Source organism: Somniosus microcephalus, chromosome 3, assembly GCF_052327205.1.
Source record: "Somniosus microcephalus isolate GS21.2 chromosome 3, FLI_Smic_1.0, whole genome shotgun sequence".
Lineage (NCBI taxonomy): Eukaryota > Metazoa > Chordata > Chondrichthyes > Squaliformes > Somniosidae > Somniosus > Somniosus microcephalus.
In genome coordinates this window covers 197,153,713-197,171,509 of record NC_140989.1, presented here as the reverse complement: position 1 = coordinate 197,171,509, position 17,797 = coordinate 197,153,713, and the positions used below count along the sequence as shown (strand labels likewise).

Below are 17,797 nucleotides of genomic sequence, written 5' to 3'. Positions count from 1 at the left end.
GAGACCTTATTGAGGTGTATAAAATTATGAGGGGCATAGATAAAAGTGGATAGAAAGAACCTATTTCCCTCAGCAGAGGGGTCAAAACCAGGAGCCACAGATTTAAAGTAATTGGGGGAAGGTTTAGAGGGGATTTGAGGGGAAATTTCTTCACCCAGAGGGTTGTGGGGATCTGGAACTCACTGCCTGAAAGAGTGGTAGAGGCAGGAATCCTAACCACTTTAAAAAAGTACTTGGATGTGCACTTGGGATGCTCTAACCTGCAGGGCTACGGACCAAGAGCTGGGAACTGGGATTAGGCTGGATAGTTCTTTGTTGGCCGGCATGGACACAATGGGCCGAAATGGCCTCCTTCCGTGCTGTAACTTTCTATGATTCTAATGTTACATTTGCTGCTAATTGGCTATAAAGTTCCATACAAAATTCAAATGTCAAGTGATGTACACAACGAATGACAGAAAAACAAACAAAAGATTGAGATGACCAGATAAGCCAATCTTACCTTTACTAAGCTCCTTGACTTCAACAGAAGGAAACAGCAGAAAGCGGGCACTGACCGAGTACTCTGCTAAGCGAGATCCGTAATGAGGTACACTGTAAAATACAATCCCTTGGGTATTCTGAACCACTGACCTCATTTCAGGATCCTCTGAAGCATCTAAAAGCATCTTTTTGACTAACAAGCCTGTAATGGAAAGATCATATTAGCTAAATGCAGGGACAACAGACTTCACAGAGAGATTACTATTACAGCAATATTTGTTAAACTCAAATGTACCCAGCCCAGACCATTGATACAAGCAAGTGCACCAGCTACACTAGTAAATGCACTAACAATGCATCATTATGAAGCTGGGACTTAGCAATCACAAAGCCATTTATCAAGTGTTTAAAAAGCAGATATAGACAGGTAAATTAGCAAAGACTCTACTCCTTATGTGGAGCCTTACTCCGAGCGAACCAGACTTCATGCTGGGCGCGGAGCCTCCAAAGATTTATCCTGGGATCTCAAAATTGCTTAAGCAGCAACTCCAGATACATAGATGTTGCAGTTTGGTCTGATTTTGGCAGGCAAAATGCCAGCATTGGTTTGATATCTGTATGAGTAAACCACCAATGGACAGCAGGAACCAAAGACTGGCGTACGAAGATAATGGTACAAATGGGTGTCTAGGACAGGAGACCGGGGCAGATCTGGGGTCTGACAGTGAGAGGTTGCAAGGGGAGACCAAGGTGAGCGAGCAGGAGGCCAGTGGGGCGGGCCATTCGGCCTGACCTCAGCTGCACCACCAGATCCTTCTCAGTGCTATCACACTCGGGGGCGTCTGGGAGCATTCCCAGCCTCCAGGATCCCCTCCCCAGTGCTCCCAATCTCCAGGACCACCTCCCCAGTGCTCCCAATCTCCAGGACCCCCTCCCCAGTGCTCCCAATCTCCAGGACACCCTCCCCAGCGCTCCCAATCTCCAGGAAGCCCTCCCCAGTGCTCTTAATCTCCAGGACCCCCTCCCTAGTGCTCCCAATCTCCAGTACCCCCTCCCCAGCGCTCCCAATCTCCAGGACCACCTCCCCAGTGCTCCCAATCTCCACGACTCCCTTCCCAGCACTCCCAATCTCCAGGACTCCCTCGCCAGTGCTCCCAATCTCCAGGACCCCCTCCCCAGCCCTCCCAATCTCCAGGACCCCCTCCCCAGCGCTCCCAATCTCCAGGACTCCCCTCCCCAGCGCTCGCAATCTCCAGGACTCCCAAACTCCAGGATTCCCTCCCCAGCACTCCCAAACTCCAGGACCCCCTCCCCAGCGCTCCCAATCTCCAGGACTCCCTCCCCAGTGCTCCCAATCTCCAGGACTCCCTCCCCAGCACTCCCAAACTCCAGGACCCCCTCCCCAGTGCTCCCAACCTCCAGCATCCCCATCTCCAGGACCACCTCCCCAGTGCTCCTAATCTCCAGGACCCCCTCCGCAGTGCTCCCAACCTCCAGGATCCCCTCCCCAGTGCTCCCAATCTCCAGGTCCACGTCCCCAGTGCTCCCAATCTCCAGGACCCCCTCCCCAGCGCTCCCAATCTCCAGGACCCCCTCCCCAGCGCTCCCAATCTCCAGGACCCCCTCCCCAGTGCTCCCAAACTCCAGGGCCCCCTCCCCAGTGCTCCCAAACTCCAGGACCCCCTCCCCAGTGCTCCCAAACTCCAGGACCCCCTCCCCAGTGCTCCCAAACTCCAGGATTCTCTCCCCAGTGCTCCCAAACACCAGAACCCCCTCCCCAGTGCTCCCAAGCTCCAGGACCACCTCCCCAGTGCTCCCAATCTCCAGGACCCCCTCCACAGCACTCCCAAACTCCAGGACCCCCTCCACAGTGCTCCCAAACTCCAGGGCCCCCTCCACAGTGCTCCCAAGCTCCAGGACCCCCTCCCCAGTGCTCCCAAACACCAGAACCCCCTCCCCAGTGCTCCCAAACTCCAGGACCCCCTCCCCAGTGCTCCCAATCTCCAGGACCCCTCCCCAGTACTCCCAATCTCCAGGACCCCCTCCCCAGCACTCCCAAACACCAGGACCACCTCCCCGGTGCTCCCAACCTGCAGGATTCCCTCCCCAGTGTACCCAGCCTCTAGGATCCCCTCCCCAGTGCTCCCAATCTCCAGGACCACCGCCCCAGTGCTCCCAATCTCCAGGACCCCCTCCCCAGTGCTCCCAAGCTCCAGGACCCCCTCCCCAGTGCTCCCAAACTCCAGGGCCCCCTCCCCAGTGCTCCCAAACTCCAGGACCCCCTCCCCAGTGCTCCCAAACTCCAGGACCCCCTCCCCAGTGCTCCCAAACTCCAGGATTCTCTCCCCAGTGCTCCCAATCTCCAGGACCCCCTCCACAGCGCTCCCAAACTCCAGGACCCCCTCCACAGTGCTCCCAAACTCCAGGGCCCCCTCCACAGTGCTCCCAAACTCCAGGACCCCCTCCCCAGTGCTCCCAAACACCAGAACCCCCTCCCCAGTGCTCCCAAACTCCAGGACCCCCTCCCCAGTGCTCCCAATCTCCAGGACCCCTCCCCAGTACTCCCAATCTCCAGGACCCCCTCCCCAGCACTCCCAAAAACCAGGACCACCTCCCCGGTGCTCCCAACCTGCAGGATTCCCTCCCCAGTGCACCCAGCCTCTAGGATCCCCTCCCCAGTGCTCCCAAACTCCAGGACCACCGCCCCAGTGCTCCCAATCTCCAGGACCCCCTCCCCAGTGCTCCCAATCTCCAGGACACCCTCCCCAGTGCTCCCAACCTCCAGGATCCCCATCTCCAGGACCCCCTCCCCAGTGCTCCCAATCTCCAGGACCCCCTCCGCAGTGCTCCCAACCTCCAAGGTCCCCTCCCCAGTGCTCCCAAATTCCAGGACCCCCTCCCCTGTGCTCCCAACCTCCAGGATCCCCTCCCCAGTGCTCCCCACCTCCAGGATCCCCTCCCCAGTGCTCCCAATCTCCAGGACCTCCTCCCCAGTGCTCCCAATCTCTAGGTCCCCCTCCCCAGCGCTCCCAACCTCCAGGAAGCCCTCCCCCACGCTCTTAATCTCCAGGACCACCTCCCCAGTGCTCCCAAACTCCAGGACCCCCTCCCCAGTGCCCCTAAACTCCAGGACCCCCACCGCAGTGCTCCCAACCTCCAGGATCCACTCCCCAGTGCTCCCCACCTCCAGGACCCCCTCCCCAGTGCTCACAATCTCCAGGACCCCTCCCCAGTGCCCCCAATCTCCAGGACCCCCTCCCCAGCGCTCCCAATCTCCAGGACCCCCTCCCCAGTGCGCCCAAACTCCAGGACCCCCTCCCCAGTGCTCCCAAACTCCAGGACCCCCTCCCCAGTGCTCCCAATCTCCAGGACCCCTTCCCCAGTGCTCCCAATCTCCAGGACCCCTCCCCAGTGCCCCCAATCTCCAGGACCCCCTCCCCAGCGCTCCCAGTCTCCAGGACCTTCTCCCCTTGTAAAACTTCAGCACCTCCACCACTTTACTGCCAAACCTAATAACCCACAACTCAATTCAGCCAAACAGCAGGTCTACAACCCTCATCACCTCCCCCCACCCCTCCACAGTCCAGGCCCCTTGAGGCTCTCTTCGTGCCACAGCAGTGCTCCTAAACAATAGTTGCCTAACTCCCACCTGATCCATCTTATCTACCAACTTCCTGTACATTCTGTGCTTTAACTTAGAAATATAATTAAGTACATAGATAAAGGAACACACAACTATAATCATCGGGACCACTCACTGGACACACAGGAAATTTGATCCCCAAAACGCAGTAAATATACAGTAGAAAAGCAAACAAAAACTTCATTTGACTTTTTCAGTCACCCTAAGTCAGTAGGCCTGATAACATTGTTGCTAACATCATTATTGTTGTAAGAAGTCACACAACACCAGGTTATAGTCCAACAGCTTTATTTGAAATCACAAGCTTTCGGAGCGCTGCTCCTTCTTCACCTGAAGAAGGAGCAGCGCTCCGAAAGCTTGTGATTTCAAATAAAGCTGTTGGACTATAACCTGGTGTTGTGTGACTTCTTACATTTGTCCACCCCAGTCCAACTCCGGCATCTCCACACCATCATTATTGTTGTAAACCGTGCATCGTTCGGCTCACAGTGAGCAACATCACAGGAGATCCGTTAACAAGTATTAAAAATGGCATGTAAGCATACCAACAAGTTGCATTGATATAGCGCCTTTAATGTAGTAAAACGTTCCAAGGTGCTTCACAGGAGCATATCAGACAAAATTTGACAGCGAGCCAAGGAAGGGGACATTAGGGCAGGTGACCAAACACTTTGTCAAAGAGGTATGCTTTAAGCAGTGTCTTAAAGGAGCAGAGACAGAGGCAGAGCGGATTAGGGAGGGGGAAGGAAGTGGGAATGCACAAGAGGCCAGAGTTAGTTACAGAGATAGGGATGGAGGGATTTGAAAACAAGGAGGAGAATTTTGAAATCGAAGCGTTGCAGGACCGGGAGCCAATGTAGGTCAGCGAGCACAGGGGTGATGGGTGAAGGGACAGTGCCAGTTAGGACACAGGCAGCAGAGTTCTGGATGAGCTCAAGTTTCTGGAGGGTGGATGATGGGACGCCAGGCAAGAGAGCGTTGGAGTTGTCAAGTCTGGACGTAACAGAAGCAAGGATGAGGGTTTTAGCAGCAGAAAGGATGAGGCAGGGACGATCTTTGTGATGGAGAGGATATGGGGGTCAGACGTTCAGCTTCTGGACAAATAGGGCGCTGAGGTCTGGCTCCGGTTGAGATAGTAGCCAAGAAGGGGGATGGATTCAGTGGCTCGAGAACTGATTTTGTGGGAAGGGTTGAAGACAGTAGCTTCAGTCTTTTCCAATATTTAATTGGAGAAAACTTCAGCCCACCCAAGACTGGACATCGGACAAGCAGTCTGACAACACAGGGGCAGTGAAGGGGATGCGAGAGGTGGTGGTGAGGTAGGGCTGGCTATCGTCAGCGTACATGTGGAACCTAATGGGGGAGAAGTTCGGTTTCGCCCCGTTTGGGGCGCAATTATCGGCCGGGTGCAAAGTTTAGCGCCTGGCGCAAATTATCCCCTCCGACTGCAAACTTGGCCTCTATCGCCCCTGGAGGTGATTGGAGCGCTAAATCAGGTGCTACACACCTCTCTAAAGGCGCTAACTCAGAGCGCTGGCAAAGCTCATGTGATGTCAGTTAGCAATGGAACACAGACACATTGGCGCCGGTCAGTTCTTAAAGGGGAGGGTCGATCTTGCTCTCCAGCCACACCCTGCTCATTGCAGCCTTGAATCTCGGCCTGGAGAGACCTGTACATCAATTCTGCTGGAAAGAACAATGGAGAGGCCCAGGGAAAGAGCTTAGAGTGCAGCCCCCATCGTCTCTTCTAAATCAATGCAAGGAAGGTCAAATCAAAATGAACCTACAAGGTGCTGCTCAGTACCCAAAACTCCTTCACACAGCATTGAATCTCTCCAGAAGTCTCCCTCTCAGAATGCGTGGTGCAAAAATGTCATCGACAAAAAAAGGCAGGCAGCAGCTGCCTTTAAATAGCGCTCCCCCAGTCCCTTCCCGACAGCAAAACATTTCCCTCTACCTGTCGTTGCTAGCGGCAGGCGGAAAGGCAGGGGGTACCACTCAATAGCTGGTCCGGGGCACTACCGGGGCGTTGCACGCTCAACTGATGTCACGATCTGCGGGTGCAGGAGATTGTGCCGGTAGTGTTTAGCGCTGCCGCAAAATGTCTGGTCAATTTTGCGAGCGGCGCAAACATCGCCGTGCCCGGACGCTAGTTGCTTTGTGCCCCGTTAGCGCCCTCTAGGCGCTAACGGGAGGCACTAATCAACTGAATTTTTCCCCCAATGTGTCTTCAGATGATGTCACAGCGTGTACATGAGAAATAGGAGAGGGCCAAAGATACTTCTGGAGACCCTCAAGATAACGGTGCGGGGGGTGGGAAGAGAAGCCATTGCAGGAGATTCTCTGGCTACGACTATGTAGGCAAGAGTGAAACCAGGTGAGGGCAGTCTCACTCAGCTGGACAACGGAAGAAAGGCGTTGGAGGAGGATGGTGTGGTCAACTTAGTTAAAGTCTGCAGACAGGTTGAGAAGGATATGGGGTAGTGCACCACGGTCACAGTTACAGAGGATGTAATTTGTGACATTGATTAAAGCCATTTAATCAATGGGGCGGAAACCAGATTGGAGGGGTTCAAACATGGAGTTGCAGGAATGATGGGCACGGATTTGGGAGGTGAGAACATGCTGAAGGACTTTGGAGAAAAAAGGAGGTTGGAGATGGAGCGGTAGTCTGCAAGGACAGAGGGGCCAAGAGTGGATTTCCTGAGGAGCGGGTGATGACAGCAGATTTGAAAGAGAATGGGACAGTACCGGAGGAGAGAGAACCATTAGCTTCCCCACCACTGATGTTAGGCTGACTGGCTTGTAGTTTCCTGGTTCATCCCGCTCCCCTTTCTTGAATAGTGGTATAACATTAACAACACTCCAGTCCTCCGGCACTGCTCCTGTATCCACTGAGGATTGAAAGATTGTGACCAATGCCTCTGCTATTTCTACCTTGGCTTCTTTCAGCAACCTAGGATAGATTCCATCTGGACCAGGTGACTTACCAACTTTCAGTAATGCTAATCTTTTTAGTACGTCTTCTCCATCTATTACTATCCTGTCCATAACGTCCCTCTCCTCTTTTAATGTAACCTTTACATCACCCGCTTCCTTTGTGAAGACAGATGCAGAGTACTCATTGGGCAGGATTTTCATTCAGGAGTCGGATAGGAGGCGGGACTACAACTTTCGGGGTTGTAGTCCCGCCTCCATCGAGATGCGGCCAATCCACGCGATTTTAGCTTGATTGACCTTGTTGAGCCCACCCAGCAGGCTCAGCAGGCCAATTAAGAGCCACCCAGCAACAGGTGACGTCACAGACTGAAATTTCATCTGTCAAGAGGTTTTGACAGATGAAATATCAGTGTTTCACAGCTGTTTGAAGCTGTCAAACACTGACAGTCTTACTTCTAACCTGAGTCATTCTCCACAGACTCAGTTAGAAATCTCTCCTGCACAGTAAGCTGAAGGCTGTCACTTTAGACAGTTCGCAGCCATTCTGCTTTCTGTGCCGGTGAGATGAGGGACTCCCGGGACCTAAAGGAAGGAAGGCTGAAAAGGTAAGAAAAGGTCATTTAAACTTCTTTAATCACTTTAGACATACCAAACACACTTACCTTTGCACTCATGCACACATCACTCACCTGAACACCGACATCTCGACCCCTCCAAGTCCCTCAACCCGACGGCCCGCCTCCTCTAACTTGGCGTGGTTTGGAGCCGTCGGGAATCCCACACTTCAACCTTAAAAATAGGGATTAGGCTAAAAACTGCCTGTTAACTACCTGTTAACAAACAGTTAATTGGCACTAATCCCTTCCCGCCTCGGGGAGGCGGGTCCCATTGCCGGGCGGGTATCCGCCTCCTTTGAAACTTGCATGGAGGCGGATTTGGGTGCTGGATGGAGTCGGGACCCCTGATTTTGGGATTTTAACCCCCCCACACGCCTCCAATCCCGACTCCACGGCCCAATGAAAATCCTGCCCATTGAGTACTTTAGTCCTCTGCTGCTACATGAAGATTTCCCTTTGGCTCCTTTAATAGGTTCAACTTTTTCCCTAGCTAACCGCTTAAACTTTGTTTATAAAATGTATAAGGGTTCAATTCAATGTTGCCTGCTAATCTTTTCTCATAACCTCTCTGTGGTAAACCACTGTTATACCTGTCTGTACGTGTATTCCACTAGGTACAGGTCTGGACATGCCTCGGCTGACTCCTTCCACTATTCCAGGTATATAAGTGACTACCTCCCAGTCCCTTAGTATTCTGGACGGGTCGACCACTCGAGGCTAGACCTTCATTCTTTAGTTAATAAAAGCCTGGTTGTTACTCGCTTAACCTCAGTCTTTTGAGTAACTGATGGCGCATCACTCTCTGCCTCCCAAATTAATGTTTTCAATTCCCTCCTGTACTTTCCATAATCTTCCTGGTTATTAACTGAATCTTGCTCCTGGCATTTGTCATAAGCCTCTATTTTCTGTTTTATTTCTTTTGTCATCCAGGGCACATTAGCTTTGGATGCTCTACCTTTTCCCTTCATAGGAATATGCCTAGTTTGTACCTGCAGATTATACGAAATTCAGAATTATAGTAAACAGGGAGGAGGATAGTAACAGACTTCAGGACATAGACAGACTGGTGAAATGGGCGGACACGTGACAGATTAAATTTAATGTAGAGAAGTGTGAAGTGATACATTTTTGGTAGGAAGAATGAGGAGAGGCAATACAAACTAAAGGGTACAATTTTAAAGGGAGTGCAGAAACGCAGAGACCTGCGGGTGTATGTACACAAATCTTTGAAGGTGGCAGGACAAGTCGAGAAGTCTGTTAAAAAAGCAAATGGGATCCTTGGCTTTATTAATAGATGTATAGAGTACAAAAGCAAAGGAGTTATACTAAACCTTTATAAAATACTGGTTAGGCTTCAGCTGGAGTATTGTGGCCAATTTTGGGTACCACACTTTAGGAAGGATGTCAAGACCTTGGAGAGGGTGCAGAAGAGATTTACTAGAATGGAACCAGGGATGAGGGATTTCAGTTATGTAAAGAGACTGGGGTTGTTCTCTTTAGAGCAGAGAAGGTTAAGAGGAGATTTGATAGAGGTGTTCAAAATCATGAATGGTTTTGATAGGGTAAAGAGAAACTGCCTCCAGTGACAGGAGGGTTGATAACCAGAGGACATAGAATTAAGGTGATTGGCAAAAGAACCAGAGGCGGCATGAGGAAACATTTTCTTTACAGAATGAGTTGTTGTGACCGGGAATGTGCTGCCTGAAAGGGTGGAGGAGGCAGATTCAATAATAACTTTGAAAAAGAATTCAATAAATTACAAGGCTATGGGGAAAGAGCAGGGGAGTGGGATTAATTGGATACATAGATACATAGAAGATAGGAGCAGGAGTAGGCCATTCGGCCCTTCGAGCCTGCTCCGCCATTCAATGAGATCATGGCTGATCATCCAAATTCAGTACCCGGTCCCTGCCTTCTCCCCATATCCCTTGATCCCTTTAGCCTTAAGAAATATATCCAACTCTTTCTTGAATATCCTTAATGAACTGGCCTCCACCGCCCTCTGTGGCAGAGAATTCCACAGATTCACCACTCTCTGGGTGAAGAAATTCCTCCTCATTTCAGTCCTAAATGGCTTACCCCTTATCCTTAGACTATGACCCCTGGTTCTGGACTCCCGGGCCATCAGAAACATCCTTCCTGCATCTAGTCTGTCCAGGCCTGACAGAATTTTATAGGTTTCGATGAGATCCCCTCTCAATCTTCTAAACTCCAGTGAGTATAAGCCCAATCAACACAATCTCTCCTCATACGTCATTCCTGCCATCCCAGGTATCAGCCTGGTGAATCTTCGCTGCACTCCTTCCATGGCAAGAACGTCCTTCCTCAGGTAAGGCGACCAAAACTGCACACAATACTCAAGGTGTGGTCTCACCAAGGCCCTGTACAACTGCAGCAAGACATCCTTGTTCTTGTACTCGATAACTCTACCAAAGAGCCGACATAGGCATGATGGGCCGAATGGCTTCCTTCTGTGCTGTATTATTCTAAGATTGTAGGATTAATAGGGGCCTGATACAGGAACAGGAATATTTTTCATAAAGGCAACTGCAAAACAGGGACAGAAGGAAATCTGTTTGCTTTTGTAAAGTTCTTACCACCCATACTATGTGCTACCCACACCACTGGCCTATCTCCAACACCTGCAGCTTTCAGTTTAGTCAGCAGCTCCCGACCCCGGTAAGCCAAGGATTTCCTGGATAAAAACAAAAAGTAAGACAAGTCCAGTTTCACTACATGCTAGTTTCAAGCTTAAGAGTGGCTTCTGAATTTTAAAAAAATGCACTACAATCTAAAAGGGGAAAATGAATAGTGCAGAAACTTCCACAAATCAACACACGTTTAAAACTTACTTTTGTTAAATGAAATTACAATTCAAGCAGCTAGAAATTGGTTTGCACCCGAAAACGGGCACAAGGATCGGAACACGCGCCCGTTCAAATGAATGCGAACTTCGTGCTGCCTGCTGATTTACACGATTGTGGCGTTCAGCCCAGTGCTGATTGTGCTGCTGAGTGGCTGAGCGCTCAGCAGGGGCCCAAGTTCGTTCGAGGCTAGCATCAATTAAAGCTAGCCTGCACTGCTTAAAGGCAGTCTGCACCTCTTAAAGGGGAGGTGCATTCTGCCTGCAGCAAGTGTTTGAACTGGGTTGGGAACAGAGTCAGAGCAGCAAAAATGGACTACGGACATCACAACAGTGGAGAGAGCATGCTCCAAGGTTCTCTGATGCAGCACTGGAAGCCTTGGTGCAGGAGGTGAACACGAGGAGAGAGGTTCCATTTCCACAGGGGTCCAAGAGGCCCTCCAGGCAAATGCACACTAGCTATCGGGAGCAGATAGCCGTCGTGGTGAATGCCAGCAGTGTAGCCCCGAGGACATGGATGCAGTGCAGGAAGAAGTTTAATGACTTCACACAAGTGGTCAAGGTCAGTGAATTCATCTTCAAATGCTATATCCCACCATCTCTACCACTCGCTTCACACATTGCTCAATGCACCACACCCCATCATGCGGCTACCAACAATCTCTACCAAACACGACTCATACCTCACATTCATAGCTTCACCTCACCCTCACACACTTAGCACTGCTGCAAGACTCACACCCACATCTCACAGCTTGCACAGACTGTTAACTATTCAACCATGGCAGGCATAACACCCAAACTCATTGCACCACACTCATTGACTCACTTCCCTCTCTCTTGCAGGACAAGGTGGCTGACAACCAGAGGCAGCAGGATCTAACCAGCAGGGGACAGGCGCGCCTGCATAATCTGACACCGATGGAGGAGACGGTGCTGGCCATTATTGGGAAGGGCATGGCTGAGCTCATGGCCAGCGGCAGGACTGAAATATCACAAGATGACAGTTTCCTCATACGCAGTCCTCCTTCTCACATCCCACTTCCCCCTCATCCCACAATCTCTTCTGATTTACAACCTGCACATGATGTAAGCATGCACCTCTTACTTCCCCCCCTCCCCTCACCACAACCATACCCTGATGCATTTCTCCTTTCAGATAGCCACCTGGCCATGCACTGGTGGGGGAGCACGAAATAGAAGAGTACCAAGGCACTGATGATGAAGACACAGCACCGTCGCTCGATTTCACACTCGCAGCCATCAGCTCAGATACTGACACTCGGTGTACTTTAGAGGATAGGTTAGACGTGGAATATATACGTGGTGAGACACTGGGTACGACTGGCCTGCAGCCAAGGCAGTGGGAAAGTATAGCACGGGTGCCAGCTCCCCTGTGGGCAAGGTCGCACACTAGTTCTGCAGGGCTCCTCCAGAACAGTCCAGGCAGCGGAAGTGTTGTTTAAGGACACCAATGGTCTGCTCTATCAGATTCCGTGTGGCAGCATGGCTCTCATCATATGCATGCTACCCATGTGAGCGTGCGTTGCGGAGCGGAGTCATGAGCCAGGTGGTTAGCAGATAGCCCTTGTCGCCCAGTAGCCACCCTCTGGTTTGTGTTGGTGGCTCAAAGACTGAGAGAACAGCGGACTGGAGCAGAATAAAAGCATCATGACTGCTGCCAGGATACCGGGCATTCACCGTCATGATGTACTGAGCATTGTCGCACACCAACTGCATTCAGCGAGTGATAACCACTGCGGTTGTGGTACATCTCAGCATTTAGATGTGGTGCCCGCAAAGCCACGTGTGTGCAGTCGATGGCGCCCTGCACCATGGGGAAGCCCGCTATCCTGGCAAAGCCACGTGCCGCTCCGCCTGCTTCTCTCTGGTCAGAGAGAAGACAATGAAGTCCCCTCTCCTGGCATAAAGAGTGTCTGTCACCTCTCTTATTCTGCAGTGGACGGTGAACTGGGAGATGTTACAGATGTCGCCTGCTCCAGCCTGGAAGGATCCCGACGCGAGGAAAGTGAGGGCCACGGTCACCTTCACAGCCACTGGCAGCACTGTCCCTGCCCTGGAGTGAGGCTGCAGGTCTGGTTGCAAGAGGTGGCAGAGTTCCTCCTTCGTAAAGTGCAGACGCCTCACACACTGCTCCTGGCTCAGGCTAAGGTAAGAGAATTGCCTGGTGTCCTAGGAGACCTGAATTCAGGCATACAAGAGCCACTAGGATCCTTAAAGCCAACCCTGCTTGACCTATAGGATGGGCAGGATGATCCTACTGTCAAAGAGCTCACGGGGTATAGAATCTTCAGGCGAGACAGAGGGGGGTGTAAAAGGGGAGGGGGTGTTGCAATATTAATTAAGGAGTCAATTACTGCTGTAAGGAGGGATGATATATTAGCGGGTTCCTCTAATGAGGCCATATGGGTAGAACTTAAAAACAAAAAGGGGGCAAGCACTTTGCTGGGAGTGTACTATAGGCCCCCAAACAGTCAGGGGGAGATAGAGGAACAGATATGTAGGCAAATCTCAGAAAAGTGTGAAAATAATAGGGTAATAATAGTGGGGGATTTCAACTTCCCCAATATAAATTGGGATAGTCAGAGTGTGAAAGGCTTAGAGGGTGCAGAATTCTTAAAGTGCATCCAGGAGAGCTTTTTGAGCCAACATGTAGAAAGTCCTACAAGAGAGGGGGCGGTACTGGACCTAATTCTAGGGAATGTAGCCAGGCAAGTGGTGGAAGTGTCAGTAGGAGAGCATTTTGGCGACAGTGACCATAATTCGGTGAGATTTAAGGTGGTCATGGAAAAGGACAAAGACGGCCCGGAAATAAGGGTTCTAAATTGGGGGAAGGCCGATTTTAATATGATAAGGCAGGATCTGGCCAAAGTGGACTGGGAGCAGCTACTTATAGGAAAATCCACATCAAAACAGTGGGAGACTTTCAGAAGGGAAATAGAGAGAGTACAACGCCAACATGTTCCTGTAAAGGTCAAGGGTGGGACCAACAAGCAAAGGGAACCTTGGATGACAAGGGATATACAAAAATGCATTAGGAATAAAAGGGGGGCTTTTGGCAGTTACAAAAGACTAAAGACGGAAGAAGCCCTAGAGGAGTATAAAAAGTGCAGGGGCGTACTTAAAAAAGAAATTAGGAGGGCGAGGAGGGGCCATGAAATAACACTGGCGAGCAAAATAAAGGAAAATCCTAAGATGTTTTATAAGTATATTAAGGGCAAGAGGATAACCAGGGAAAGGGTAGGGCCCATTAGGGACCAAAGTGGCAATCTGTGTGTAGAGCCAGATGAGGTAGGCGGGGTTTTAAATGAATTTTTTGCATCTGTGTTCACTATGGAGAAAGACGATGCAGACATAGAAATCGGGCAAGGGGACTGTGACATACTTGAACATATTAGCATCGAGAGGGAGGAGGTGCTAGCGGTTTTAGCAGGCCAAAAAGTGGATAAATCCCCAGGCCCGGACGAAATGTATCCCAGGCTGCTGTGGGAGGCAAAGGAGGAGATTGCAGGGGCTCTGACACAAATTTTCAGAACCTCTCTGGCCACAGGGGATGTACCAGAGGACTGGAGAACAGCTAACGTAGTACCATTATTCAAGAAGGGTAGCAGGGATAAACCAGGGAATTACAGGCCAGTGAGCCTAACATCTGTGGTAGGGAAATTATTGGAAAAAATTCTGAGGGACAAAATTAGTCTCCACTTGGAGAGGCAAGGATTAATCGGGGATAGTCAGCATGGCTTTGTCAAGGGTAAATCATGTCTGACAAATCTGATTGAATTTTTCGAGGGGGTGACTAGGGGGGTGGATGAGGGAAATGCTGTGGATGTGGTTTACATGGACTTCAGTAAAGCTTTTGACAAAGTCCCGCATAGGAGACTGGTCAAGAAGGTAAGAGCCCATGGGATCCAGGGTGCCTTGGCGCGTTGGATCCTAAACTGGCTGAGTGGCAGGAGGCAGAGGGTGATGGTCGAAGGTTGCTTTTGTGACTGGAAGCCTGTGTCCAGTGGGGTACCTCAGGGATCGGTGCTGGGTCCCTTGTTGTTTGTGATCTACATAAATGATTTGGATGAGAATGTAAAAGGTATGATCAGTAAGTTCGCAGATGACACGAAAATTGGTGGGGTGGTAAATTGCGAGGAGGAAAGCCTCAGGCTACAGGACGATATAAACGGGTTGGTCAGATGGGCGGAAAAATGGCAAATGGAATTTAACCCAGAAAAGTGCAAGGTGATGCATTTTGGACGGACAAATAAGGCAAGGGAATACACAATGAGTGGTAGGACCCTAGGAAGTACAGAGGGTCAGAGGGACCTTGGTGTACATGTACATAGATCCCTGAAGGCAGCGGAACAGGTAGATAAGGTGGTTAAAAAGGCATATGGGATACTTGCCTTCATTAGCCGAGGCATAGAATATAAGAGCAGGGAGGTTATGATGGAGCTGTACAAAACGCTGGTGAGGCCACAGCTGGAGTACTGTGTGCAGTTCTGGTCGCCTCACTATAGGAAGGATGTGATTGCTTTGGAGAGGGTGCAGAGAAGATTCACCAGGATGTTACCTGGGATGGAGCGCCTCAGCTATGAAGAAAGACTAAACAGGCTGGGGTTGTTTTCCTTGGAGCAAAGAAGGCTGAGGGGGGACCTGATTGAGGTGTACAAAATGATGAGGGGCATAGATAGGGTAGATAAAGAGGAACTTTTCCCCTTAGTAGGGGGGTCAGTAACAAGGGGGCATAGATTCAGGGTAAGGGGCAGGAGATTTAGAGGGGATTTGAGGAGGATCTTTTTCACCCAGAGTGTGGTTGGAGTCTGGAACTCACTGCCTGAAAGGGTGGTAGAGGCAGGAACCCTCACAACATTCAAGAAGCATTTGGATGAGCACTTGAAATGCCATTGCATACAAGGCTATGGACCAAATGCTGGAAAATGGGATTAGACTGGACAGGGATGGATGGGCGGCGCAGACACGATGGGCCGAAGGGCCTCTTTCTGTGCTGTAAAACTCTATGACTCTATGACGTGTCTCCACCAGCTGCTGAGGCCTTCCCAAATAAAACCTGCGATGTTAGAGAGGGAATGCTGGAAAGTTGGCGGATTCAGAACGTGGCTGCAGACGTCACACTGAGTCAGACCTTCTGATGGGGATCAATACGTAAACACGCCTCAAGTGGATTCTACCTGAGCACTCAACTCAACAAAAGCCAATGTGCTCCGGCGCAGATGTCGGTCTAATCCTGAATATTTGCTTTCATCCTTCTCATCCAGTTCCAAAAGTTCAGACGAGTGACTCACATCCCAAAGACTGAAGCCACATGCTCATGACTGCCTGAAATATAAATATCACCCACCCACCTCCCTACTTTCCTTTTCGAATCCTGCAATGATCTACAAATGAAATGATCCAAAACCTGCATCTATGTCGATTTATTACCAAGTGTTAAGAAATACACAATGATGGGATGGGGTTTGCTCCTCCGCTGATTGTGTCCTTCCTAATCGTGGCTAAGCCCTTAGTTCCTGCTCAGCATCACCCCACTGATGCAACCCAACACTGAGAACTTGCCAGATGAAGAACTGCAGAGACCCGTTCTACCACCACACTTTCCACTGGATTGATGACCAGCACAATGCATTACCACCTCAAACAAGGCAAAGAACCATTTCACTGTTCTTCATAATTAAGACTACGTTATCATTTCAAATGGATTTAAAATAAATCGCTTCAAATTAGTTTTCATATTTTAGTTTTTCTGCAGGGTGTACCTAAACAGAGAAAGTGTGTTTTGAAAATAACAATGCCTTTAAAAATAAATCTTAATAACTTCTACAAATCAACAGACACTTCAACATGAGGAAAATACGCTGGATCTTCTGGTACATGGCAGAGTTGACATGCGGCGCCCACAAAGCAGTGTGTGTGCAGTCAAAGACGCCCTGCACGATGGGGAAGCCTGCAATCCTAGCAGAGTCACGTGCACGCTCCGCCTGCTAGTAATGAAATGTAGTCAACTCTCTTTACAAAAGACAAGGCTAAAGTGTTTGAAACCATCTTCAGCCAGAAGTGCCGAGTGGATGTTCCATATTGTGCTACTCCCGAGGTCCCCACCATCACAGAAGCCAGTCTTCAGCCAATGCGATTCACTCCACGTGATAGCAAGAAACAGCTCAGCGTACTGGATACAGCAAAGACTATGGGCCCCGACAACATCCCGGCTATCGTGCTGAAGACTTATGCACCAGAACTAGCCGCGCCTCTAGCCAAGCTGTTCCAGTACGCTACAGCACTGGCATCTATCTGAATGTGGAAAACTGCCCAGGTACGTTCTGTCCACAAAAAGGACAAAGCCAATTGGGCCAATTACCGCACCATCAGTCTACTCTCAATCATCAGCAAAGTGATGGAAGGTGTCATCGACAGAGCTATCAAGCAGCACTTACTTACCAATAACCTGCTCACTGATGCCCCGTTTGGGTTCCGCCAAGACCACTCGGCTGCTGACCTCATTACAGCCTTGGTCCAAACATGGGACAAAAGAGCTGAATTCCAGAGGGGAGATGAGAGTGACTGCCCTAGACATCAAAGCAGCTCCAAACATGGACAAAAGAGCTGAATTCCAGAAGAGAGATGAGAGTGACTGCCCTAGGCATCAAAGCAGCATTTGACCGAGTGTGGCTTCAAGATGCCTTAGTAAAACTGAAGTCAATGGGAATCAGGGGGAAAACTCTCCACTGGCTGGAGTCATATCTAGCACAAAGGAAGATGTTTGTGGTTGTTGGAGGCCAATCATCTCAGCCCCAGGCCATCACTGCAGGAGTTCCTCAGGGCAGTGTCCTAGGCCCAACCATCTTCAGCTGTTTTTTTGTTCATGGGATGTGGGTGTCGCTGGCAAGGCCAGCATTTATTGGCCATCCCTAATTGCCTTTGAGGAGGTGGTGGTGAGCCCCCTTCTTGAACTGCGGCAGTCCATGTGGTGAAGATACTCCCACAGTGCTGTTAGGATGTTGTTGGAGCTGAACTCATCCAGGCAAGTGGAGAGTATTTCATCACACTCCTTACTTGTGCCTTGTAGATGGTGGAAAGTCTTTGGGGAGTCAGGAGGTGAGACACTCGCCGCAGAATACCTAGTCTCTGACCTGATCTTGTTGCCACAGTATTTATGTGGCTGGTCAGTTAAGTTTCTGGTCAATGGTGACCCCCAGGATGTTGATGGTGGGGGATTCGGCGATG

At 50.4% G+C, this 17,797-nt stretch overlaps 1 protein-coding gene across 3 annotated transcripts in view; it reads right to left on the bottom strand.

Moving 5' to 3' along the window:
* Positions 1 to 17,797, bottom strand: part of serac1 (serine active site containing 1) — a 192,664-nt gene that overhangs the window by 25,543 nt on the left and 149,324 nt on the right. For 2 of the 3 annotated variants that reach the window (XM_085982102.1, XM_085982104.1), the window contains 2 exons: positions 10,281 to 10,378; positions 503 to 685 (listed from right to left, as the gene is read on the bottom strand). In XM_085982102.1, the coding sequence (XP_085838228.1) occupies positions 503 to 685; positions 10,281 to 10,378 (281 nt within the window). The remainder of the gene's footprint in view (positions 1 to 502; positions 686 to 10,280; positions 10,379 to 17,797) is intronic. The other variant, XM_085982103.1, reaches the window with a different exon arrangement.